The 24,891-nt window shown below is 44.5% G+C and overlaps 1 protein-coding gene and 1 non-coding gene across 9 annotated transcripts in view; both read left to right on the plus strand.

Moving 5' to 3' along the window:
• The window catches only part of PDE10A (phosphodiesterase 10A), a 656,074-nt gene that overhangs the window by 253,562 nt on the left and 377,621 nt on the right, over nt 1-24,891 (plus strand). For 7 of the 8 annotated variants that reach the window (XM_074397164.1, XM_074397166.1, XM_074397170.1 and 4 more), the window contains one exon: nt 21,625-21,759. The exons of the other annotated variant lie outside the window; for it this stretch is intronic. In XM_074397164.1, the coding sequence (XP_074253265.1) occupies nt 21,625-21,759 (135 nt within the window). The remainder of the gene's footprint in view (nt 1-21,624; nt 21,760-24,891) is intronic. 8 annotated transcript variants of the gene reach the window in all.
• On the plus strand, nt 16,588-16,694 carry LOC120363435 (U6 spliceosomal RNA). The gene has a single exon (XR_005578988.1). It is a non-coding gene; the product is annotated as a U6 spliceosomal RNA (small nuclear RNA).

A 24,891-nucleotide genomic window follows, 5' to 3' on the forward strand; every position in this document is an offset into this window, starting at 1 on the left:
GTGGTTTAAATTGTATTTGGAGACGTCTGTGCCTTTGGGTAGGGTCATAATCTCCCTGAGGCTGAGGCTGCCTTCCCTGGTGTCTTATACCAGAAGATTCTACATTTTTGTGTATCTTATCTGCATTTTGAATGGCTTAACAATGCATTCTTGCCTAAAACATGTCCTTATTCTGACATCCTTTTTTACTCTCTCAATTCTCCTGATGATTTCTGCAGTCATTCTCATATTACCATCTTGCAGGGTAGTTTTTTGCGTGGTGATAATTGGGAAGTTGAAATTGCAAACAGATTCTTTTTCTTCAAACCATCACATTTTTCAAAATGTGTATTATTTCTGGCAAGCTCCAAATGGAAGCAGGAAAGCCAGTCTTTGAACTGGATCAGTGCCAGGCCCCAGCACGTCCCTGCTGAAGGGAGAGGAGAACTGTGCGTCATGAATCCACTGAGATGTGTGCCCTCACTCCGGTACTATGGTAGAGATGTGTGTGTTTCTGGTTTTGCATCAGAAGCTGCTCTGAAGGTGCAGAGAAAAGCAGCTGTGTAAGTTAGAGTCCGATGTTATCCAAGGGCGGCAGATTAGGGGTCCTACCTGCTCTGGCGGGGCCATCAGAGACACATTTCACTTCTGGAAGGAGGACATCCGAAAATATTGTGCTCAAGTAGAATTCCTGCTAGCTGCCCAACATCAGCACTCTAGCATCATCTGAAAAGGGTGTGTGTGTTGGGGGCGGGTGGCTATTGCTTAGGCTGTTGGATTTTTTCCTAGTTTTCTCCTAAAGACTAAGGCCCGCTTGGCTTTCTTAAAAAAAAAACAGCTATTTAAACTCCTTTCTCTTTCGTTTCCGCCGATGCTCCCTTTCGCGAACTTACAAAGCAGCCTTAGATTTTTACCTATTTCAGCAGCATAAGATGAAAAGCAGCTAGGCAAAGTAAAATGTCTTCATTGTTCTTTGGAAACACAATTGTTCAAGTTATGTTTCTTTTTATTTTTTTTTTCTTTATGGCATTTTAGGTTTTGGGGTACATGTGAAGAACATGCAAGATTATTGCATAGGTACACACATGGCAGGGTGATTTGCTGCCTTTCTCCCCTGTATCTGGCATTTCTCCCCATGCTCTCTCTCCCCAACTCCCCACCCCTCCACTGTCTTTCCCCTATTTCCCTCGACAGACCCCAGTGTGTGATGCTCCCTTCCCTGTGTCCATGTGTTCTCATTGTTCAACACCCACCTGTGAGTGAGAACATGCAGTGTTTGATTTTCTGTTCTTGTGTCAGTTTGCTGATAATGTTGGTTTACAGGTTCATCTATGTCCCTACAAAGGACACAAACTCACCGTTTTTGATGGCTGCATAATATTCCATGGTGTATATGTGCCACATTTTCCCTGTCCAGTCTATCATCGATGGGCATTTGGGTTGGTTCCAAGTCTTTGCTATTATAAACATTGCTGCAATGAACATTCATGTGCATGTGTCCTTATAGTAGAACGATTTATAATGCTTTGGATATATACCCAGTAATGGGATTGCTGGGTCAAATGGAATTTCTATTTCTAGGTCCTTGAGAAATCGCCACACTGTCTTCCACAATGGTTGAACTAATTTACACTCCCACCAACAGTGTAAAAGTGTTCCTATTTCTCCACATCCTCTCCAGCATCTGTTGTCTCCAGATTTTTTAATGATCACCATTCTAACTGGCGTGAGATGGTATCTCAATGTAGTTTTAATTTGTATTTCTCTAATGACCAGTGATGATGAGCATTTTTTCATATGTTTCTTGGCCTCATGTATGTCTTCTTTTGTAAAGTGTCTGTTCATATCCTTCACCCACTTTCGAATGGGTTTGTTTGTTTTTTTCTTGTAAATCTGTTTTAGTTCTTTGTAGATTCTGGATATCAGCCCTTTGTCGATGGGTAGATTGCAAAAATTTTTTCCCATTCTGTTGGTTGCCAATTCACTCCAAAGACTGTTTCTTTTGCCGTGCAGAAGCTGTGGAGTTTGATTAGGTCCCATTTGTCTATTTTGGCTTTTGTCAACAATGCTTTTGCTGTTTTGATCATGAAGTCCTTGCCTATGCCTATGTCCTGAATGGTTTTGCCTAGATTTTCTTCTAGGGTTTTTATGGTGTTAGGTCTTATGTTTAAGTCTTTAATACATCTGGAGTTAATTTTAGTGTAAGGTTTCAGGAAGGGGTCCAGTTTCCGCTTTCTGCACATGGCTAGCCAATTTTCCCAACACCATTTATTAAACAGGGAATCCTTTCCCCATTGCTTGTTTTTGTCAGGTTTGTCAAAGATCAGACAGTTGTAGATATGTTGTGTTGCCTCTGAGGCCTCTGTTCTGTTCCATTAGTCTATATCTCTGTTTTGGTACCAGTACCATGCTATTTTGATTACTGTAGTCTTGTAGTATAGTTTGAAGTCCGGTAGTGTGATGCCTCCAGCTTTGTTCTTTTTGCTTAGAATTGACTTGGCTATGGGGGCTCTCTTTTGGTTCCATATGAAGTTTAAGGCATTTTTTTTCAGTTCTGTGAAGAAGGTCAGTGGTATCTTGATGGGGATAGTGTTGAATCTGTAAATTACTTTGGGCAGTGTGGCCATTTTCATGATATTGATTCTTCCTAACAAAGAACATGGAATGTTTCTCCATCTGTTTGTGTCCTCTCCTATTTCATTGAGCAGTGGCTTGTAGTTCTCCTTGAAGAGGTCCTTTACGTTCCTTGTTAGTTGTATTCCTAGGTATTTTATTCTCTTTGTAGCAACTGTGAATGGCAGTTTGTTCTTGATTTGGCACTCTTTAAGTCTGTTACTGGTGTATAGGAATGCTTGTGATTTTTGCACATTGATTTTGTATCCTGAGACTTTGCTGAAGTTGCTTATCAGTTTCAGGAGATTTTGGGCTGAGACGATGCGGTCTTCTAGATATACGATCATGTCATCTGCAAATAGAGACAATTTGACTTTCTCCTTTCCTATTTGAATACCCTTTATTTCTTTTTCTTGCCTGATTGCTCTGGCTAGAACTTCCAATACTATATTGAATAGGAGTGGTGAGAGAGGGCATCCTTGTCTAGTACCAGATTTCAAAGGGAATGCTTCAGTTTTTGCCCATACAGTATGATATTGGCTGTTGGTTTGTCATAAATAGCTTTTATTATTTTGAGATACATTCCATCAATACCTAGTTGATTGAGGGTTTTTAGCATAAAGGGCTGTTGAATTTTGTCAAAGGCCTCTCTGCATCAATTAAGATAATCATGTGGTTTTTGTCATTGGTTCTGTTTATGTGGTGAATTACATGTATAGACTTGCGTACGTTGAACCAGCTTTGCATCCCCAGGATGAAGCCTACTTGATCATGGTGGATCAGCTTTTCGATGTACTGTTGCAATCGGCTTGCCAGTATTTTATTGAAGATTTTTGCATCTATGTTCATCATGGATATTGGCCTGAAGTTTTCTTTTCTTGCTGAGTCTCTGCCAGGTTTTGGTATCAGGATGATGTTGGTCTCATAAAATGATTTGGAAAGGATTCCCTCTTTTTGGATTGCTTGGAATAGTTTTAGAAAGAATGGTACCAGCTCCTCTTTGTATGTCTGGTAGAATTAGGCTGTGAACCCATCTGGACCTGGGCTTTTTTGGGGCAGTAGGCTCTTAATTGCTACCTTAACTTCAGACCTTGTTATTGGTCTATTCAGGCTTTCGTCTTCTTACTGGTTTAGGCTTGGGAGGATGCAGGTGTCCAGGAATTTATCATTTCTTCCAGGTTTATTAGTTTATGTGCATAAAGTTGTTTTTAATAATCTCTGATGATGGTTTGTATTTCTGTGGAATCTGTGGTGATATCCCCTTTATCATTTTTATTGTATCTATTTGATTATTCTCTCTTTTTGTTTTTATTAATTGGCTAGTGGTCTATTTTGTTGATCTCTTTGAAAAACCAGCTCCTGGATTTATTGATTTTTTGAAGGGTTTTTTTGTGTCTCTATCTCCTTCAGTTCTGCCTAATCTTAGTTATTTCTTGTCTTCTGCTAGGTTTTGAGTTTTTCTGATCTTGCTCCTCTAGCTCTTTCAATTTTGATGATAGTGTTTTGATTTTAGATCTCTCCTTGCTTCTCATGTGTGAATTTATTGCTATATATATAATTTATTGCTATATATTTTCCTCTAGAGACTGCTTTAAATGTGTCCCAGAGATTCTGGTATCTTGTGTCTTCATTCTTGTTGGTTTCAAAGAACATCTTCATTTCTGCCTTCATTTCATTGTTTATCCAGTCAACATTCAAGAGCCAGTTGTTCAGTTTCCATGAAGCTGTGAGGTTCTGAGTTAGTTTCTGAATTCTGAGTTCTAACTTGATTGCACTGTGGTCTGAGAGACTGTTTGTTATGATTTCCATTCTTTTGCATTGCTGAGGAGTGATTTACTTCCAATTATGTGATCAGTTTTAGAGTAGGTGCGATGTGGTGCTGAGAAAATGTATATTCTGTGGATTTGGGGCGGAGATTTCTGTAAATGCCTATTAGGTTTGCTTGGTCCAGGTCTGAGTTCAAGTCCTGGATATCCTTGTTAATTTTCTGTCTCATTGATTTGTCTAATATTGACAATGAGGTGTTAAAGTCTCCCACTATTATTGTGTGGGAGTCTAAGTCTCTTTGTAAGTCTTTAAGACCTTGCCTTATGTATCTGGGTGCTCCTGTATTGGGTCGTTATTTATTTAGGATCATTAGCTCTTCTTGTTGCATTGATCCTTTTACCATGATGTAATGTCCTTCTTTGTCTCTTTTGATCTTTGTTGGTTTAAAGTCTATTTTATCAGAGACAAGAATTGCAACTCCTGCTTTTTTTTTTTTGCTCTCCATTTGCTTGGTAAATCTTCCTCCAACCCTTTTTTTTTTTTTTTTTGATCCTTTGTGTATCCTTGCATATGAGATGGGTTTCCAGGATACAGCACACTGATGGGTTTTGGCTTTTTATCCAATTTGGCAGTCAATGTCTTTTGATTGGGAGCATTTAGCCCATTTACATTTAGGGTTAATATTGTTATGTGTGAGTTTGATCCTGCCATTTTGATGCTAGCTGGCTGTTTTGCCCGTTAGTTGATGCAGTTTCTTCATTGTGTTGATGATGCTCTTTACCATTTGGTACATTTTTGGAGTGGCTGGTACTGGTTGTTCCTTTCTATGTTTAGTGCCTCTTTCAGGAGCTCTTGTAAAGCAGGCCTGGTGGTGATGAAATCTCTGAGTACTTGCTTGTTCATAAAGGATTTTATTTTTCCTTCACTTATGAAGCGTAGTTTGGCTGGATATGAAATTCTGCGTTGAAAGTTCTTTTCTTTAAGGATGTTGAATATTGGCCCCCACTCTCTTCTGGCTTGTAGGGTTTCTGCTGAGAGATCTGCTGTGAGTCTGATGGGCTTCCCTTTGTGGGTAACCCAACCTTTCTCTCTGGCTGCCCTTAGCATTTTCTCCTTCATTTCAACACTCCTTCATTTCAATTCTGATGATTGTGTGTCTTGCAGTTGCTATTCCTAAGGAGTATTTTTGTGGTGTTCTCTGTATTTCCTGGACTTGAATATTGGCCTGCCTTGCTAGGTTGGGAAAGTTTTCCTGGATAATATCCTGAAGAGTATTTTCCAGCTTGTATTCATTCTCTCCGTCACATTTAGGTACACCTATCAAATGTAGATTAGATCTTTTCACATAGTCCCATAATTTTTGGAGACTTTGTTCATTCCTTTTTACCTTTTTTTCTCTAATCTTACCTTCTCATTTTATTTCATTGAGTTGATCTTTGACCTCTGATATCCTTTCTTCTGCTTGGTCAATTCGGCTGTTGAAATTTGTGTATGCTCCATGAAGTTCTCATATTGTGTTTTTCAGCTCCATCAATTCACTTATATTCCTCTCTAAGTTGTTTATTCTCATTAGCATTTCATCAAATCTTTTTTCAAATTCTTAGTTTCTTTGCATTGGGTTAGAACATATTCTTTTACCTCACTGAAGTTTCTTATTACCCACCTTCTGAAGTCTGATTGTGTCAATTCATCACACTTATTCTCCATCCAGCCTTGTTCTCTTGCTGGTGAGGAGTTGTGATCCCTTGTAGGAGGAGAGGCATTCAAGTTTTGGGTGTTTTCATCTTTTTGCAGTGGTTTCTTCCCATCTTCGTGGATTTATCCACCTGTTGTGTTTGTAGTTGTTGACTTTCAGATTGGGTCTCTGAGTGGATGTCCAGTTTGTTGATGATGAAGTTATTTCTTTCTGTTTCTTAGTTTTACTTCTAACATTCTGGCACCTCTGCTGTAGGACTGCTGAGGTCCACTCCAGGCCCTGCTTGCCAGGGGATCACCTGTAGTGGCCTCTGTGCTTTCGCTGGGAGCTGCAATACTGAGCTGCTCCTAACTGGCCATCTTGGATTCCTACCTATGTTTCTTTAAGTAAATGAATATACTAGGATGTTTTCCTTGCAATGAATCAAGAGATGGGACAAGAAGGCCAATGACTTAGTCATCTTTAAATCACGTTTGATCTCCTGGCCACCTTCCTCCTATCTACTCCCTCCGAATTTTCATAGGCATCTTGAATTCTCAAGAGTGCTGGTAGCTTCAGCCTAAGGGGAAGAACCAGTGAGCTGATGCACTCCCTGAGGCCTCTCCTGGGTTCCATGTCATCTGGGGGGAGATTTTCTTTTAGTGATTCCCTCCTGACCTCTGAGCACTGTTGGGAGAGAGAAAAAATAAGGAAGATGTATCCAGCCTTCTCTTTGGAAAAGCCCTGGGCTCCTGGAAAGCCTCCTGTCCCCCAGCCAGCAGCTTTCACCCCTGCAGGGCGTGGTAGCTGGTTTGGCCTTACAAGCTCTGAACACTGGACTCTCACATAAGCTTCTGGGCAAGAAGTGTGATCCCCAGGGAAGGGAAGTCTGGCTCCCATCTTTCTATGCATGATTCTGAGAGGGGAATTGGTGTGGATTCTCAAGGAGTCACCTCTGCCTTGAATCACTAAGCGTGTGGTTGGTGCTATTCAAAGCCAGCCTTTGACAGTCCCATGGAGGTGTCTCCCATGTGATCATCCCAGCGGAGTAAATGGACCATGGGGAACCCAGCTCACGTGCAGAGTCTGGGCCCAGGAAGCAGCCTGGGTGCAGGGCAGGTGAGCCCTCATGTGCTTGGCCCCCAGAGAAGCCTCCAAGAGGGAAGGTTGACATGGGGCCTTCTGTGGTGGCCTGGCTGGGCCCATCCATCTCCCTTCATGCTGTTTTCTGTTTGTTGGTTTGGGACACATCTGGGCTTCTCTGTCATCTTTAGTTTGGTCATGAGTGAAGTGGAGATGTTTCCCAAAGGAAGGGCTGTTTTTGTTTTCCTGTGGTCAGCTACTGCCCTCATAAAACACTGAACTGCAGGTTCAATTCTGTGAGGGAGAACCGCAGAGGATGGCCTGTGTTCCAGGGTCCTCAGATGGTTGGGAGGGCCAGGTCTGCCCCAGGAAGCCGGTTCGCAGTGCTGGGTGGGGTCCAACCATAGGACACCGTCCCTGCTCGACAAAGGGACAGACAAGGGTGTGGGCCCAGGGCCACTGTAAGGCGGTGCCCATCAGTAGGTGTGGACCATCGAGGCTCTCCTCTCCTGACCCCGCGCTCAGTATGCCTGCCCATCTCATTGTGTTCTGCTGACAGAGCTTGAATTCTATCACTCCGGCAGTCATTTATTTTGCTTACTTATAAAACCAGCTATGCTTATTAATGTAAAATTATAAAGCTATTTATATAACTGTTGAGGATTATTCTTGTCCCCAGGAAAATACTTGTTTGTTTTTTGAATACTTCCTGGGTATATTTTTTCCCATCATTACTGCTTTCCCATTTCTGTAAAATGTTTCTCAGTTCATTTATTTGCTTGCTTTAGAGAATGGAGAACTGCTGGATTTTCCCTTGGTCCCTCCAAGAGCTGGGATGTTGCAGAAAACAGCATTCTGGTGAGATCAGCTCTTGCTCCCTGAAACCCCTTAACTCTCCAACATAACTACAAACTCCTGGGCTTTGTCTTTCCCTGCCTTCCCTGAGGACAGGAATACAACATATTATGTTCTTGTCTCTATTATATCATATTCTCTTAGTAATGAGCGTAGGCCTCTGAAGATCACCGACTGCCAATTGAACTCCGTTTCTGTCCTGCACTGCACCAAATGGACAGAATCCTTCAAAGTCACAGAGCTCAGAGTGGGCTCCTTCACCTGGTACATAAAGAAACTCTACACTGAAAGTTTGCAGAGGATGGGCCAGGTGCGGTGGCTCACGCCTATAATCCCAGCACTTTGGGAGGCTGAGGCAGACAGATCACCTGAGATCAGGAGTTCGAGACCAGTCTGACCAACATGGAGAAACCCCTTCTCTACTAAAAATACAAAATTACCTGGGTGTGGTGGTGCATGCTTGCAGTCTTAGCTTTTCGGGAGACTGAGGCAGGAGACTTACTTGGACCCGGGAGGCAGAGGTTGCAGTGAGTTGAGATCAGACGATTACACTCCAGCCTGGGTGACAGATTAAGACTGTCTCAAAAAAGAAAGGAAAGGAAGGAAGGAAGGAAGGGAGTAAGTTTGCCAAGATGGCATGGAGCTGGGGGGACAAGTTGGGTAAGTCTTGTGCTTTCTAGGAGCAGACAGATGTGTCTTTACAGGTAGAAACAGAAGCACAAGGGAGAATGGAAAGGGAGGCAAAGGTGACTTATAGGTCAAGACAGCAGGAGAGGCATAAGTAGAAATGATTGATTTTTCTGGTAAGTACATAAGGCAAGGCAACTTTATGAAGCATGCGCCTCAGGGGACAGCCAGGAACTTCTAGGTTCAGCACATCCAATTCCTCACCTCCAACTCCACCTGTGGAGCAGTGCTCCACTCCTCCCCAGTTCCGAGCAGCACTTACTGCCAGGAACGGATGGCTAAAACGTGACCCACGGCAACGGGGAAAGTTCCCTTATTCCCCTTGCAAGATGTGTGATGGGGTGTGGCTCGCTTCTGAAGTGCCCCGCTGCTCATACCCCTAGGGGGAGCATGCAGACAGCAGTTTGTGGGGGCGTGTTTGGGATCCGGCCCCACGGCAGTGTCTAGGGTTGAGTGTTTACAGCTTCCGAAGCCCTAGAGGGTGTTTTACTGGGAGCCGTTTCCGCTTTGCCATCTGCCGTGGCTCGTGTTAGTCAGCTCCATTAGACCCTCTGCCTTATTGCTAGGACAGAGGGCTTTCTGTATCCCGGATTCTTGCCTTAGTGTACCAGAAAAATTGGATCACACATCGGCTTTGGAAATGAGGGTAAGGTTTTACTGAGCGGTGGAGGTAGCTCTCAGCAGATAGTTGGGAGCTAGAAGGAGGTTGGAGTGGGAAGGTGTTCTTCCCCTGGTGTCAGACCACTGTCAGCTAAATTTCCCTTGGCATCCACATCTTTCTGAAAACAGAAATGCCTATCCTTACCTAGGTCTATGGGCACAGGCCAGAGGGTGGAGCCTTTGCCAGGGACCCCGCCTTTCTCTACCCAGCACTTCTGTGCCCCCTCCCACATCACCACTATGCCTCTGTCTTCATTCCTGGATGGGGAACCTGCCTCTGCTATAGTGAGGAAGCGCATGGTGCTGCCAGGATGGTCAGGAGTCTCCTGACTTCCCAGCATTCACCTCGACTGCTTCCTGCAATGTTCAAGCTGTAGTTCTTTATACCTTTTTACTGGTCATATAAGTAAACCTCACTGGACTCCAGCCATTTCTGAGAAAATGAGGGACTTTGGACAAACTTTCATTAATTATTCTTGTAAGCACATCTTAGAAGAATTCTAAGGACCTGGTAGTCCTGATGAAAGAAACTTCAAAATTACACTTGGCATATTCAAAGTCTAAGTGACCGGATGTAGCCCACAAGGATATCAAAAGCAAGCTCTAATAATTCGGAGGTGGTGAAGCCCGGAGGGCAGCCTGATTCCAGCTAGCCTTTTCAGGAGGGTCCAGCCACCACCTGTGTGAAGGTCCAGCCACCGCCTGTGTGAGGGTCCATCATAATGGTGGAAATAGAGGCGAAAACTTAATTCTGCACTTGCATAGCTCTTCTAATTTTCTCAGCACGCTTTCGAATCTGTGACCCTCTTCTTAGTCTCAAAAGGGCCCTAAAGAAAGCAGGAAGGATTTGCTGACCTCATGTTATAGGCAAAAATTCTGAGACCCTAGGATATTAGTCTAGTTGACTTCTGCTGTCTTGACCAAATCTATCATCTGTGGTTCCATGAGTTTAAACAAACTTTCCAATTTTTCCTGGTAAGTAAAGGGCAAAGATGCCAGGCGTAAAACGTGCCCAGTGCAAACCCTGTCTGTGCACACAGATAAGGGTAGCTTCTATGTGGTGGTTCACTGACTAATATTCAGTCCCCTCGTCTTAATTCTGGTGGATCACATGCTACCCAGGTGAGGCCCGTCATGCACACTGAAGATGTGGCGTAGCCCTGGTTCTGGAAGCGCTTACATAACTTGTGACGCACGCTTCTCAGTGAAATCAGCTTTTTATTCTTTCAGCATCTCTCAGAGGAATTTTTATTATCCGAATAAAATTTGTAGACTGACCCCCCAGGGGAAAATTTTTGAAAATAGCCTAACCTTTATCTTATTCCTTGTTTGTTCCCACACCTCTCAAAGTGGCTTTAAAATGTTTAAGTATCCAATTTGAGGCAACTAGTCAGAAACAGAACTCGTGTCGTAAACAGAGCTAAAAATGAGATAGTTAAAATTCATGTCCTACCTTACTTCTCTGGAAAATGCTGGGGGTTATTCATTTCCCTGCTGTTTCTAAAGTACAGAACTGAAGTATAGAATTGGTAGCAGCGATGGCAAAACATGCTCTATTTTGAGCACGGTGAGATGCAGAATTCACACAGCCCAGCAGAAGCTGGGGAGCATGGCAGGCACGAGTGGAACTCCAGCTTTACTACAGACTGTCTGTGCCGTCAGGAGTAAATCCCACTATCAGGTGTGACACGTGGGGTCTCATGTGAACGAGGAGAAAACCGCACTATTGTTTTGCAGCACAGTCATGTTGTAAATAGAAAGGACTCTGAGATCTTTCTATATTTATGGCAAACACTCTTCCCAGTCAACTGAGAAAATAAAGGACTGAGAAAGCAAAGAAGAAACTGGCCAAGGGAGAGGCAGCAAATCACCGGGACTGTGGAGAGCAAAGCTCAAGAATTTGGTTTTGCTCCAGGTGAGAGTTCCGTGGCTTTGCCTGTCTGGGAGACTGCCGGCCTCAGGCCTCCAAGTGAGTGTCGCTGTGTGGCTGTGGCCGTGGTTCTCAGTGAAATGATCTGCTGTGTGTCTATCTCATGCCACAACTAGATTGTGAGTCAGTGGAGATTGGCAGGCAAGGCCTAGGCATTCCCTGAGTTCTGTGAGGCTCAGGCTGCCGGCGTGGTGTGTTCACATTTTGCTTACGTTGAATGAATGAAGTGGGATTTCTGTTATATTCAATCCAAACAAAAACCTACTTCAAATTAAGATATATATATATATATATATCACTAAGATATATATATAATTAAGATATATATGTATCTTATATATCTATGATATATCTAAGATATATATATGTTCAAATTATATATATATACTTTATATATATATATATATACACACACACACACACATATATATGTGCATACACGTTTTACTTAAGGATTTATCGGATCAGTAGGATCTCATGTCATTTTACCTGAAAAGGTGAAACGTTCACTCTGATATTTTGGCAGGCTCCATAGAAGTAACTACTCCAGACTTCACATACACTTACGTGTCTTTACTAGACTTCACAAGTACAGTAGCCCCCATCCCCCACCTTATCCACGGTTTCACATTCCGTGACTTCAGTTACCCCAGTCACCTATGGTCCGAAAATATTAAGGTATTTTGAGAGACATAGAGAACACACTCACATAACTTTTATGGCAGTATGTTGTTATAATTGTCCTATTTTGTTACGAGTTATTGCTGTTAATCTCTTATTGTGCCTAATTTATAAATTAAACTTGATCATAGGCAAGTGTGTCTAGGAAAAAACATAGCACATACAGGATTTGTTACTATCCATGGTTTCAGGCCTCTGTGGGGTGTCTTGGCACATATCCCCCGTGGATAAGTATCTTTTCTTACCTGGTATTGTTCTAGTGTGAATATGAGTCTAAATTAACCTTCTAAAACTTGGGCTGTTGTTATAAACACGTGGAGCAGGACTCAGTTAAAGGAGGCTGCCTTCTGTGCTCCACAGGTAATGGTGAAGGCGGCCAAGAAAATGTGTCCTATTTGCTTTATATCACAGCACTGGACATGTTTTGCACATAGATTTCCATGTTTTTTTAACATTAAGATGAGATTAATCAGGTAGAATTACCTGACGTAATTATGTAAATAATTCTGTACCACTTGAAATTGGGAAAAGTACATTTTTGAACAAATATACAAATTTGTGGCCAAGTGTCCATTTAAGAAATTACCTTGGAATCCTTAGCTTTTGAAAATAGTGTAATTCCATGAAATGTATAACTTCTGCACCAATGATTTGTAGCTAGATATGGCAAGACTATAATAAGTAGTTCTCCGAGAAAAAATTTAGCAACTTTAGGAACCTTATCTGTCTTAGCTTCTCTTAATTTCTATATCAGTATACTTTTTATTCGACTATATATTTTTATGTCATTTAAAACATACAGTCAGTTAATTAAAAGATGGCATGAGACAGGTGATATTTGCACAGGTAGTGAATCTACACGTGGGGACTGAGCACTTCCTGGGTTCAGAGGCATAAAGATCTCTCTCGAATAGGAATGAGTGTCTAAGGAGAAATCCGTGAATACCCTTTTTGTTCTGTTTATTTTTCCTATAAAGGAACGGTTTACCAGAAAAAGCATCTGGACTCGATTGCCTTTTCATTCACTGTAGACCCCTGATGGGATCTGGAACCACTTACGGCCTCACAGTCTGTAAGTGGCACTTGAATATGGACAGGAGATAAGAATGGCAAAAAGTGTGCCCTCCACAGTTCTTAGGAAATTCTCCTGGGTCTTTATTCATACCTCAAAATATCCATTTACCTTGAAGCAAATAAGAAGCCATACAGACTTTGCACATTAAGAAGTAATGAATTGGATTAGGGATGGATCATTCCTTACCAAATACTCAAATCCAATATTTTTTGAAATGTCATTTCGCAGCTCAAGGTTCAGGGGAAGGGATAAAGGCATTAAATAGTGAATCCGTCACACTGGCAGTGGCGGGTAGCCAGGTCAGGAGAACCCTGAGCCACACCCGTGGCCTGGTGTTACTCCTCACGCTGCAAGAAAACACATGTTGTCTTTGAACAGCTCCGTTGGAATTTGTAAGTCCCTCTTCGTACTGATTTGATCTTTTTCTCCACCTAACTCTTTTTTATATATATAATTTATTATTTATTTATTTTTTTATTGTAAAGTTCTGGGGTACACGTGCAGATCTTGCAGGATTGTTGCATAGGGACACACACACCACGGTGGTTTGCTGTCTCCATCCTCCCGTCACCTACATCAGGCATTTCTCCCAATGTTATCCCTCCCCGACCTCCCCACCCCTGCTGCCCCTCCCCTACCCCCCACCAGACCCCAGTGTGTGACCTTCGCCTCCCTGTGCCCATGTGTTCTCATTGTTCAACACCTGCCTGTGAGTGAGAACATGCAGTGTTTGGTTTTCTGTTCTTGTGTCAGTTTGCTGAGAATGACGGTTTTCAGATTTATCCATGTCCCTACGAAGGACATGAACTCATCCTGTTTTATGGTTGCATAGTATTCTTTAACCCTAAAAAAGGTCCAGTGTTTCACTGTTCCGTGTGACATTCTTAACATGTGACACTATTTACACATAACTTTCTATATGTCCTCAAGATTCTTTCTTATTTAAAGTGACTTCCAAATCCATGAACATTGCAGACCCCCTCTTGGACACAGTCAATGTGTCCTCCTTAGACCTTTAGGACCACTGAGTTGAGAATGATACCACATATATGGCCTGGCCAGAGCCACATAGAGTGGAGACCACCTTCCATTTCTGGAGACTGGTCTTTGTCTATTTATCCTAAACTTGTCTGAGAGAACCCTCCTCCTAGTAATCACATCACCTACCAGTCCAAAACACCTAAAATGCCTGGCCATGCCTTCTCACATAAGAGTAAGTGCTTATCCACGTATCATTTCAGGAGGCTTCTCAGGTGGTAGATTGATATGTGCAAATTTCAGCCAACAGGTGTTCACATGTCAATCAGAAGTTTAAAAACACCTACCTCAAGGGACACTTGATGACGTAACATTTGATCTTAGGAGAATTTCAGACAGGGTATTCTCGGTCTCAATTTTTGTGCTTTAGGTTTTCAAGTGGGACAGCCGTGCACAGTTGCTGGTTGTACTCTGTGTAAGAGGCAAATAGGGCTGACATGCAGCCCATTCCTCTCTCAGCAAACCGTATGCTGGCCTGGGGTTGCTTCTGCCTTTCCCTAACTTGTACATCGGCACTTTTATAAACTATCAGTGACCCTGATCACAGGATGTGCTACAATTCAGAAAAGTAGAGAAAAGTATAGATAAACCCCCAAAATACCTCAAAGTAAGACATGATCATTAAAACAAATAAACAGTACGGACATGCTTAGAACAAACTACAGGAACATGCTCTCTCCCCCTGTCTCACACACACCCACTTCCAAACCTCTTGTTTCAGAAATTTACTCTCTTTTCCTGTATAATACATCACTGTCTTGTGATAATTACTTTGTCTCTTTAGACATTGTCTATTGAGTACCTGTTACACAACAGGGAATCAAATTCTCATGGCAGTCCCTCCCCATCCTCATGCTTTGCACACCCTGTGGACTCCGTGTGCAGTGGTCATGATTATTGGCTAAAGCTGTGACATTTGCCATTTGATCCCTGCAAATATTTCTCAAGCCTGAGCCAAATAGGGTACTTGGATTCCATTTTTCTCTCTTGTACAACATGTCTTTTCCCTGCAATTAATATTAGTCTTGTTTCTTCATGTGCTGAGTTTTTTAGTTATACCTAATTTTTTCCACATTGTCTCACAGATCTGTCCAAAAACTGACAATAGTTTCCAACTGTATTCCAAACATGTTTTAACGCATTCTACCAGCTCCAGGACCTTTCACCTGGAGCATCTCTCCCACTGTGTGCCCAGGCTACACACTGCTGTGCTGGGACCTCCTGTCACTCTCCTTCTGGAAAGTTCCTTTGCTGCATTCAGTATCTCACACTTCCCCTTTGTTGAGACTAGATTGAAAATGTATGCCATGATGACATTTTCAGTAAGTGCAGAATTCCAGGTGAAAATCATGTTTCATTTGGATTCTTGTCACTTTGTTACCCTGAGTCCTGGTGCCCAACAATGCTGTTGAGAAATAGAACGCCATTCTCCTTCCCCTTCCTTCATGCTGGCTGCTTCCCCTCTCTGGGCCCTCTTGGGTTCTGTGCTGGATCCTTGCCGATGATGAGCTTCACAGGGGCGTTCATTGGCCAGCCTCCTTCTATCCATTGCCCCAGCATGTGCTATGCCACTGAACATGAGACTCCTGGACTTTAGCCCCAGGTGATTTTCCTATGTTACTTCTTTAATAATTTCTTTTCCTTGGTTGCTTTTTTTCTGCACTGAATTAATCCTCAAATTTTCTTAGTTGTTTTTTTTTTTCTGTCCTTTTGCTGTTTTTGTTCTATTTTCATGGGAATTTCTTCAATTTTATTCTTCCAACTATTAGTTTTTACAATTTGTAGTATTCCATTTTCAATTTCCAAAACCCCTATATTGTTCTTCACTTCCTTCTTTTATAACATTCTTTTTTTTTTTTTTTAACTGTCAATGCAATAGCTTCTCTTTTCCCTCTGAGAATATTACAGTTCTAAGACCTTTTTTTTTCCTCCCTGTATGGTCTCTTTCCAAGTTTCCTTTTCCGGTGTATTATTTTAGCCTCAGTCATTTTTGTTGCAAGCTTTCCTTGGTTATCTCGTTATCCTTAGCCATTCCTCCCTATGTAAGAGCAAGACACTAAAATGCAGATTGGAAGCTCTGGTGACGGGTGGAGGGCTGTCGGCACATGCTGCCTGGTGAGCTTGCTGTAGGGTGATGGCATCAGGGGATGACTCCCTACACTTCAATAACTGCAGGTATTTTCTTTGGTACAGTTCTGCTTCTCCAGAAAATGCTCTCCTATGTCTCTTCTGGGGGAAGAGGTGGGGGTTCGGCTACATGCCCACAGCATGCATGCTAGGAACAGGACGAGAAGGGGAGGTGGGGGCAATCCGTGGGGGAGAGGAGCGCTTCACAGTCCAATACGTTGACTCTCATTGCGTCCTATTCCACCCAGACCCTCATGTGTTCACTACACACAGTGCGTCTGAGTCCGGAGTTTCTCTGGTTTAGTTTCTCCAAGGCATAAATCCTTTCTTTCTTCTGGGGATTTGGGACAGTGTGTTATAAAGAAAATTTATTTTCATCTATTTATGATAATGTATTTTTTTCAAGGATTTTCTTTAATGCTCGCTCTAGCAGCACACTTACTAAAATTAGAACTACACAAAGAAGATTAACAAGGACCCTGCGTACAGATGACATGCAAATTCATGAAGTGTGACACACTTTTAAAAATAACTTGAAATGGACCACTATGTGACTCCTAGAAGAAAGCATAGTAAAAAAGCATCATGACATTGAATTTGGGAATGTTTCCTGGATATGATGTCAACAGCACAGGCAAGAAAAGAAAACTGATAAGACGGATTTTATCAAAATTAAAAGCTTTTGTGCATCAAAGACACAATCAACACTGAGAAGGTAATCCATAGAATGGAAGAAAATATTTACAAGTTGTATAACTGATAAGGGAGTATTATCCAGGTGATAAAAAGAATTCCTACAACTCAACAACCACAAAAAATCCCAGACATCCTGATTCAGAATGGGTGAAGGACTTGAGTAGACGTTTCTCCAAAGAAGATATACAGATGGCCAGCAAGCACATGAGTAGGTTCTTGGCATCCATAGTCATTACCCCTCCCCACCCATAAGGAGGCTGTGATTGAAACAAACCAATAAATAAAAGTCAGACAACAATGAAAGTTGGCGAGGATGTGAAAAAACTGGAATCCTTGTGCATCGCTGGCGGGGATGTAAAGCAGTGCAACCATTGCAGGAAACAGTTTCCAATTCCTCAAAATAGTAAACATAGAATTACTGAATAATCCAGCAATTCCACTTCTGGATATATACTCAAAAGAAGCCAGGCGTGGTGGCTCACTCCTGTAATCCTAGCACTTTGGAAGGCTGAGGAGGGGCAGATCCCAGGTCAGGAGTTCAAGATCAGCCTGGCTAACATGACGAAACCCCATCTCTACATAAAAATACAAAAAAAATAGCTGAGCACGGTGGCAGGTGCCTGTAATCCCAGCTACTCGGGAGGCTGAGGCAGGAGAATTGTTTGAACCCAGGAGGCGGAGGTTGCAGTGAGCCAAAATTGCGCCATTGCACTCCAGTCTGGGCAACAGAGCGAGACTCCATCTCAAAAATAAAAAAAAATTAAAAAAAAAAAAGAAATGAAGGCAGGGATTCAAAATTATATTTGTGTACTTTTTTTTTTTTTTTTTTTTTTTTTTTTGAGACGAAGTGTCCCTCTGTCGCCCAGGCTGCAGTGCAATGGTGCAATCTCGGCTAACTGCAACCTCCACCTCCCAGGTTCAAACAATTCTGTCTCAGCCTCACAGCTGCACAGCACCTTGCTTGGCTAATTTTTATAGTAGAGACAGGGTTTCACATATTGGTCAGGCTGGTCTCAAACTCCTGACCTCAGGTAATCCACCTGCTTTGGCTTCCCAAAGTGCTGGGATTACAGGTGTGAGCCACTGCACCCAGCCTGTACACATTTTTGTAGCATCATTATCACAATAGCCCAAAGGTAGAATCGAGTCAAGTGTCCCTCCGTGGAGGAGTGGATGAACAGATTGTAGTGTCCTCATACAATGAAATATTACTAAGCCTTAAAAAGGAAGACAATTCTGACACACGCTACAACATGGATAAATCTTGAGAATATTGTGCTAAATGAAATAAACCAGTCACAAAAAAACAAATACTGTGCGATTCCACTTACATGAGGTACCTAGAGAAGTTAATTGCATAGAAACAGAAAGTAGACTAGTGGTTTTCAGGAAATGAGGGAGAGAGAAATGAGATATTGGTATTTAATGGGGACACGGTTTCCACTTTACAAGATGAAAAGTGTTCTGGAGAGGGATGGTGGTGACGGCTGAGCAGTGTGAAGGTACTTAACGCTACAGAACTGAGCACTCTAAAACAGTTATGATGATGAATTTTATACATCTTCTTACCATGATTTTAAAAGTAATTTTCTTTAAAAATCAAGAATAGTCATAAAAAAAAAGATTTTGGCTGACAGACATTTCATTTCATTTAGACGCTCAGAGCCATCCTGAGTTCCTCCTCTTGCTTTTCTTTATGACAGAATTCTCTTGGTCCGGACCTATGATCCCTTTTTCCTAAATGTAGGGGAAAATAAAGGTCTTCATTCTTCTTCAGGGCTTCATGCTCTTAATCCTTCATCCAAATGTTGTCATCAGTCCGCTCTTCTCAAATGGGCTCATTTCTCCGGTATTCCATTGGAACTGCTTCCAAGTCACCGATGATGCTGATCTTCAATTCCAATCTCTTTTTCTCAGAACTAGTCCTTTAACGCATGCTTACAACAAAGGATACCATCGCCTCTGCCTTCCTGTTAGGAGATAAGGTGTGCAGTCAGTTTTGGATCCTTCATGTTAGTCCCACTTCTTGGGAGGCCCAGGCAGCTTGTTTTAATCCGGAAGTGTCCTCAATGCACGGCCCTGCTGTGTGCATGAGCACGTTAGAAAAGAGTGGAAGATGCTGCAAAGGAACCATATTGTGAGTTTCATAAGCACATCAATTACAAGTCAGTAATTTGTGAATTTTGTGGAGCCTCAGGATTCAGATCTCCGTGTCTCAGCACCCGGAAGGCCTCTCACTCCCGGAACAGAGAACTCTGTAGCTGGGGGTGGGGTTCGAGTCCCGGCACCTGGGCATCATCCGGTCTGCAAGGCAGAAGTTGCTCTTAGGCTTGGCAGAGTTGTGAGGTCTTTCTGTCAGAACAGCTTCATTCTAATTGTTTATCCTCAGCGTGTACAGGGTACTTCAGTGCAGGAGCTGGAGGGGCAGCTTCCGTGGGCAAGAATCCTGCATTTACTACTACATGGAGCTCCCAGGCAGGGTGTAGATAAGAAGAACCCCAACTGTCTGGTTGGACAGAATAAAGCTGAGGAGAAAGTAATATGCAGCAGTAACTTGTGTGATGCCACAGGAGAGGACACACAGATGGCAAATTAGGGTCTAACCCATGCCTTCTAACCACGGTGCCCGGAAGAGGAACTTTCCCCCACTGTGGAGTGATTGAGGGTCCTCTGCTTTCTATGCAGCAGGTGACATGCTGTCTTCTTTCCTGGACTAACCCACCTGATCCATCATCCACACCTCTGGCCCCTCACACACTGAGAGTCTGTGTACATGTATGTTCATGTGTGTGCATGTGTACATGCATATGCATGGGTGTGTGGCTCTCTTCGCCTCTCCTTCCTTCTTTTCCCCTTCATTCCTTTGGAATCTACTACTTCCCTACAGGTTCCTTCAGGGAAACGTGGTCTTTCTGCTGACCCAAAACACAGCATTCCTGGAATCTGCTGAATGGTCAATTTGGGGAAAATAAAAAATCTAAATACAACATTGGCTTGAATTTGTACGATGCTCAGCTGACGCACACACCACTTCTGTTGGCTGATTTTTGAGTGTGTGGGCAGCATATGGTTCTAGGACTAATGTTTTTATCTTACTGTTAAACATTTTTGAATTCCGATTTTCATCTGTATAAAAATATGGTTGCTTATCCCAGACCTGTGTGTCACCTGTATGTCCCTAAGCCTTGCCAGCTGCTGAGAGTGAATGAGGGTGCAGGCCCATCTGGCACACAGCCCACGTGAGCATGAGCAGCCGGCTGCACCTGCTCACTGAGCCCTGCTGCACCGCAGCCTTCCTCGGGGGTCCATAGGCAGCGGTTCCTGCAGGCTGAGCCAACACTCCACCCTTGTGGCCTTGGGCTCCTGCCCAGGCACTCCCACCCTGCCCCGTGAGCCCAGAGCTCTTGGTTCACACAGGGTCTGTCTGCTCCTCGGGCTTTGTGGAGAGGAAGGGGAGCAACCGACTGAAGGGGGTTCTACTTGCCCTGGGCGAGTAGAACTTGTCCACAGAACAAAGTGGTGGCCAGTTGAGACTCCGGGGCTGCAGCCACTGACTGCACAGACTCCCCTTTCTTTGGGGCATGAATTCATGACTTTTTATCCCTTTTGCAATTCGGTTCCTGTTTCCCCCGACTGAAACTCACTCCTTGGCACCCCCTCGCTCTACCCCTGGGACACCCCTGTGGCTGGGCTGTGAACGGGGCTGCTGCGTCTAGATTCGAGTAGGGGGATCCTCTCCCCTGGCTGCCGCAGCCCTGCCCCTGGGGTTGCCACACCACCTACCAGCCTTGAATTGATTTTGATCTGTAGCTGAGTTTCCATTTCTGTCCAGTCCTTTTATTTCGGAAAGAAAGGTTAGCTTGGTGTTTTAGGTTCAAAAATCATTTGAATGTACTAAAATGTGACAGAAATGTACATGATCAGACCCACAGGACTGGAAGCCTGGAGGTTCAGAAATGGCAAAACCATGACTCGCCTCCCCAACTTTCCCCAGAGAGGTCAGGAATGGCTAAGGCATGGCAGGCACCCCCTCTACAGGCTTCCAGCGGGTCAGGGGTGGCTCTCAATCAGAAATCCTGACTGGCCATGCATAGTTTGGTTCTGTGCACAAGGCTTGTACACTGAGCTGCCCAGTGGTACCCAAGAGTTTTCAAATGCCATATGCATTAGGGGCCCCCCTGGCATTTGGCTGGTTTTGGTTTCTGTTTCCATACAACCCTAATTACTCAGGATGTTGTGGTGATAATAGTTTCATGGACGCTTTGATGTATTAGAGCTTATAGAGGTGCTCTCCCTCTACCTGGACAGTTTATGCATCAATCACAGCTCAGTAAGCCAGGCCTGAAGTATGTTGTAATGCATGGCATGTGTTTCAATCCGAAATACTTATGACATATCGAAAATCTTCCTCAGCAATAAAGCATTCAAATAGCTATATATAGGACTTAGAAATTATTTGTAATTGATTGTCATATAATCTTTCATTTCAAACTTCTGTGACCTCAGCTTTCTTCTGTTAGTTATGTGTAAAAATAGAGATACAGAGTCCATCCTGATGACAATGCCTTCTGCACCCTGAACCACAACATCTGTCATGGTGCCAGACCGCCCAACATGAAGGGCCAGTGGGAGCCCCAGGCACTTACCTCTGTGAATTACCCATCCAAGATGAAGTTTTCTGAAGAGCCCCGCTCCCAGCTGTAAGGGTGTATTTAGTAGAACTTACTGCTAACGTCGTATCCCTGTTGTTCTCTCCAGCCAGCCGCCTTCCCTTCAGGCTTAAAGGTGGGAGCAAAGGACCCGCTTTGTTGGCTTTGAGGAGTGGGACAGATCCCCGGGCGCAGATGAGCGATGACCCAGCAGAAGGCACCCTGGACCCCTGCAGTGCGCCAGGTAAAAAGGAACCCCGCTCTGCCATTCAGCCTCCCCAGGAATAGTCTGCCCCTCCCTGGCATTCTCTCATGGCTCTTAGCTGGGACCTCTCTGGCAAAGCCGTTGAGAAAATTGCCTGTGATTAGGAAAGACACGGGTATTTTTGATGTTAGATTAGAGCCCAGGAATATAGACATGGTTTTAAGCGCTTTTTCTAAGCCCTTTGTGTGTGTTGTCCCCTTTTGTTTTTTTGAAGTTAAGTTGGATATTTTCTTGATTAATACAGCAGCCAACGTAGTAATTTAACATCACAATGAAGAATAACACCCTTACTCACAAGGAAGGGCACTTTCAATGAGAATATAATTCACATTATTTTTATCTGATGACTTTTACTGCTAAACAAAGAATGCAGCAAAAAGTTCCTGATTTATTAAAAAATGTTTTGAAATGGGATTACTGAAACTTTGAAAGCAAAGTTTCTAAAATGCAAAAGGAAAAGTGCTTTTCCCTGTTTCTAAGGTAGAGAAAGTGACGACCCTCTTTAAAAGTGATCGGCTTGCATATTTAGGTGTTTCCATAACAGGAAAACGTTATAATATCTTAGTTGTCTGTTTTTATATGTTCACAAAAACCAAAAGGATTTTGCCCTTGGCCTGTGGAGGACTCTATTTAGCTGTGAGCACTACACAAGGGGCTAGGTGGGTTCGTTCTTCTACAAATATGATTTAGCCCTTGCTCTGTGTGGTCCTGCTAATCCAATTCGGACCAGGACGGAGTCCTTGCGTCCAGGGGCTCATATTGTACTTGAGGAAGAAGCACTCAGGAAGCAAACCCCTGCTGTAGCTTCAGAGCGTGGTCAGTGCTGCGTGGGCCTTGGGCAGGAGTGGCGTCTCTCAGCGTGGCGGTGCCGGCAGAAACAGGAGCCTGCATGTGAAGATTGGGGTGAGCGTCCAGCGGAGAGGGGAGCAAGCGTTCAGGTGCTGAGGCAGGTCTGAGCTGCGATGTTCAGGCCTGAGCGAAACGCTGCGATGGCCTGAATGCAGGCAGCAAGGAGAGAGCAGGGGTGAGGCGGCCACAGGGATTGGAAGGCGCCGGGTCGTACCGACCTTGGAGGTCACAGGTCTCCATCGTCCAGTGCTGGGTAAACGTTGGAAAACTTGAAGCAAAAGAGTGAAACGATGTGACAGGTAGTTTTCAAAGACAGGTAGTTTTCAAAAGCCGGAGAGCGAGGCTGGGGGCAGAGAGGGCCTGAAGGAAGGAGCCAGGGTGGCGGCTGGCAGAGGGAGAGCCGCAGCCTGGGGGCGGAGAGCGGGGCGTGCCAGGTGGATTGCTTGGGAAGACGCATCCCGGGTCTGCTTCATTTTGCCTTGTGTTTTCACCCTGGGCCTGTCTGTTCTGATGGGGAGGAGCAGGGACGATGCAGGCCCACGGGGCGAAAGCACCGAGAACCGTGTTTGGAACGCGATGAGAGCGCAGAGCCTGATCGAGGTGCGTCCAAAGCCCCTGAGCCGGCGTGAAAACCAGGGCGTGCGTGGTGCCGAGGGCGCTGGCGGGAGCCGGCGATGCCCATGTGGGTCCGGGAGGGTGCGCGGCCTGTCGGCGGGTCCTGTAGAGGAGATCGGCTTGCGGGCAGCGTCAGGGAGCGGGCACCGTCAGGGAGCGGGCACCGCGAGGCTGAGAGCGGGGCGAGGCCCGGTGTGACGGGCAGAAAGCAAGCCAGGAAGCCTCTCCAGGAGCCGTGAGCCGCGGTGAGAGCGCGGGACGGTCGGCAGGTCGGGCAGGTGGAGTCCGCGGTGGCCGGGCCGGGCCGTGCGGCGCGGCCCGCGGCGGGCACGTGGCAGCCCAGATCCCAGCGTCCCCGGGGCGAGGGCAGGAGGGGAGCCAGCACGTGCAAACCAATCTTCCGGGAGGTTCTGTTTTAAAGAACAGAGGAGGCCGGGCGCGGTGGCTCAAGCCTGTAATCCCAGCACTTTGGGAGGCCGAGGCGGGTGGATCACGAGGTCGAGAGATCGAGACCATCCTGGTCAACATGGTGAAACCCCGTCTCTACTAAAAATACAAAAATTAGCTGGGCATGGTGGCGCGTGCCTGTAATCCCAGCTACTCAGGAGGCTGAGGCAGGAGAATTGCCTGAGCCCAGGAGGCGGAGGTTGCAGTGAGCCGAGATCGTGCCATTGCACTCCAGCCTGGGTAACAAGAGCGAAACTCCGTCTCAAAAAAAAAAAAAAAAAAAAAAAAAAAAAAAAAAAAAAAAAAAAAAAAAAAAAGAACAGAGGAGTGGAAGGATAGCTGGCAGGGAGGCAGAAGTCAAAAGGGTTGGTTTGTATGGAGTTTTTAAAAATACGGGGTGGGGCAAATGGGTTGAGTCCCCCCAGACACACAGGGTGATAGTCTGACAGCGCGGGAGACTTTCTCTCATCTGCAGGAGGTTAAAGATCAAACCCAGCACCTCAGTGTTCAGCCTTGATCACGGGGAAGGGTTGCTGAGCTCCGGGTTCAAGAGATCCTAAAGGAAAAGAGCACCCAGGAAACTGCAGACACACACACACAAAGACACAATCGCACACACACACAGTCACACACTCACACACACACAATTTCCCACACTCACACATACACTCACACACACACACACACGCTCACCTGTACACAAACCCATGCTCATACACTCACAACACATGCTCACACACATGCATACACACACTGTCACACACTCTTACACTCACACTCACACACATATGCCCTCACACAGTGCAAGCATGTGCAATTCCAGGGCGAAAACCAATGAAAATGTCCTTATTCAATTGGTGTCCACCTGACACGTGTGGCTGCCATAGTTAAGTTAGTCAAAATTCAATGAAATTAAAAACTCGGTTTTTCGACACCTTGGGGTGAGGCCTCTGAGGGATAGAGATGCTGGCTTCTCAGAGGTGGAAGAGGAAAGCAGATCTTCTGAGTGCCCCTGAGTGAGCTCCAAGCTCTGCTCTGTGCAGGGACCTGAACTAGAATCTGAGCAGCCCCCAACCCTTGGTTCTGAGTGGAGGAGAGGTCCAAGCTGCCCCCGCACACCTTGGAGTGGGACCAGGGTGGGGCTGGAGGAGCCGCAGCAGCTGGATCTGGCTCAAGAGCAAGGTACCAAAACTCGGAGTC

Source organism: Saimiri boliviensis, chromosome 4 (genome assembly GCF_048565385.1).
Source record: "Saimiri boliviensis isolate mSaiBol1 chromosome 4, mSaiBol1.pri, whole genome shotgun sequence".
Lineage (NCBI taxonomy): Eukaryota > Metazoa > Chordata > Mammalia > Primates > Cebidae > Saimiri > Saimiri boliviensis.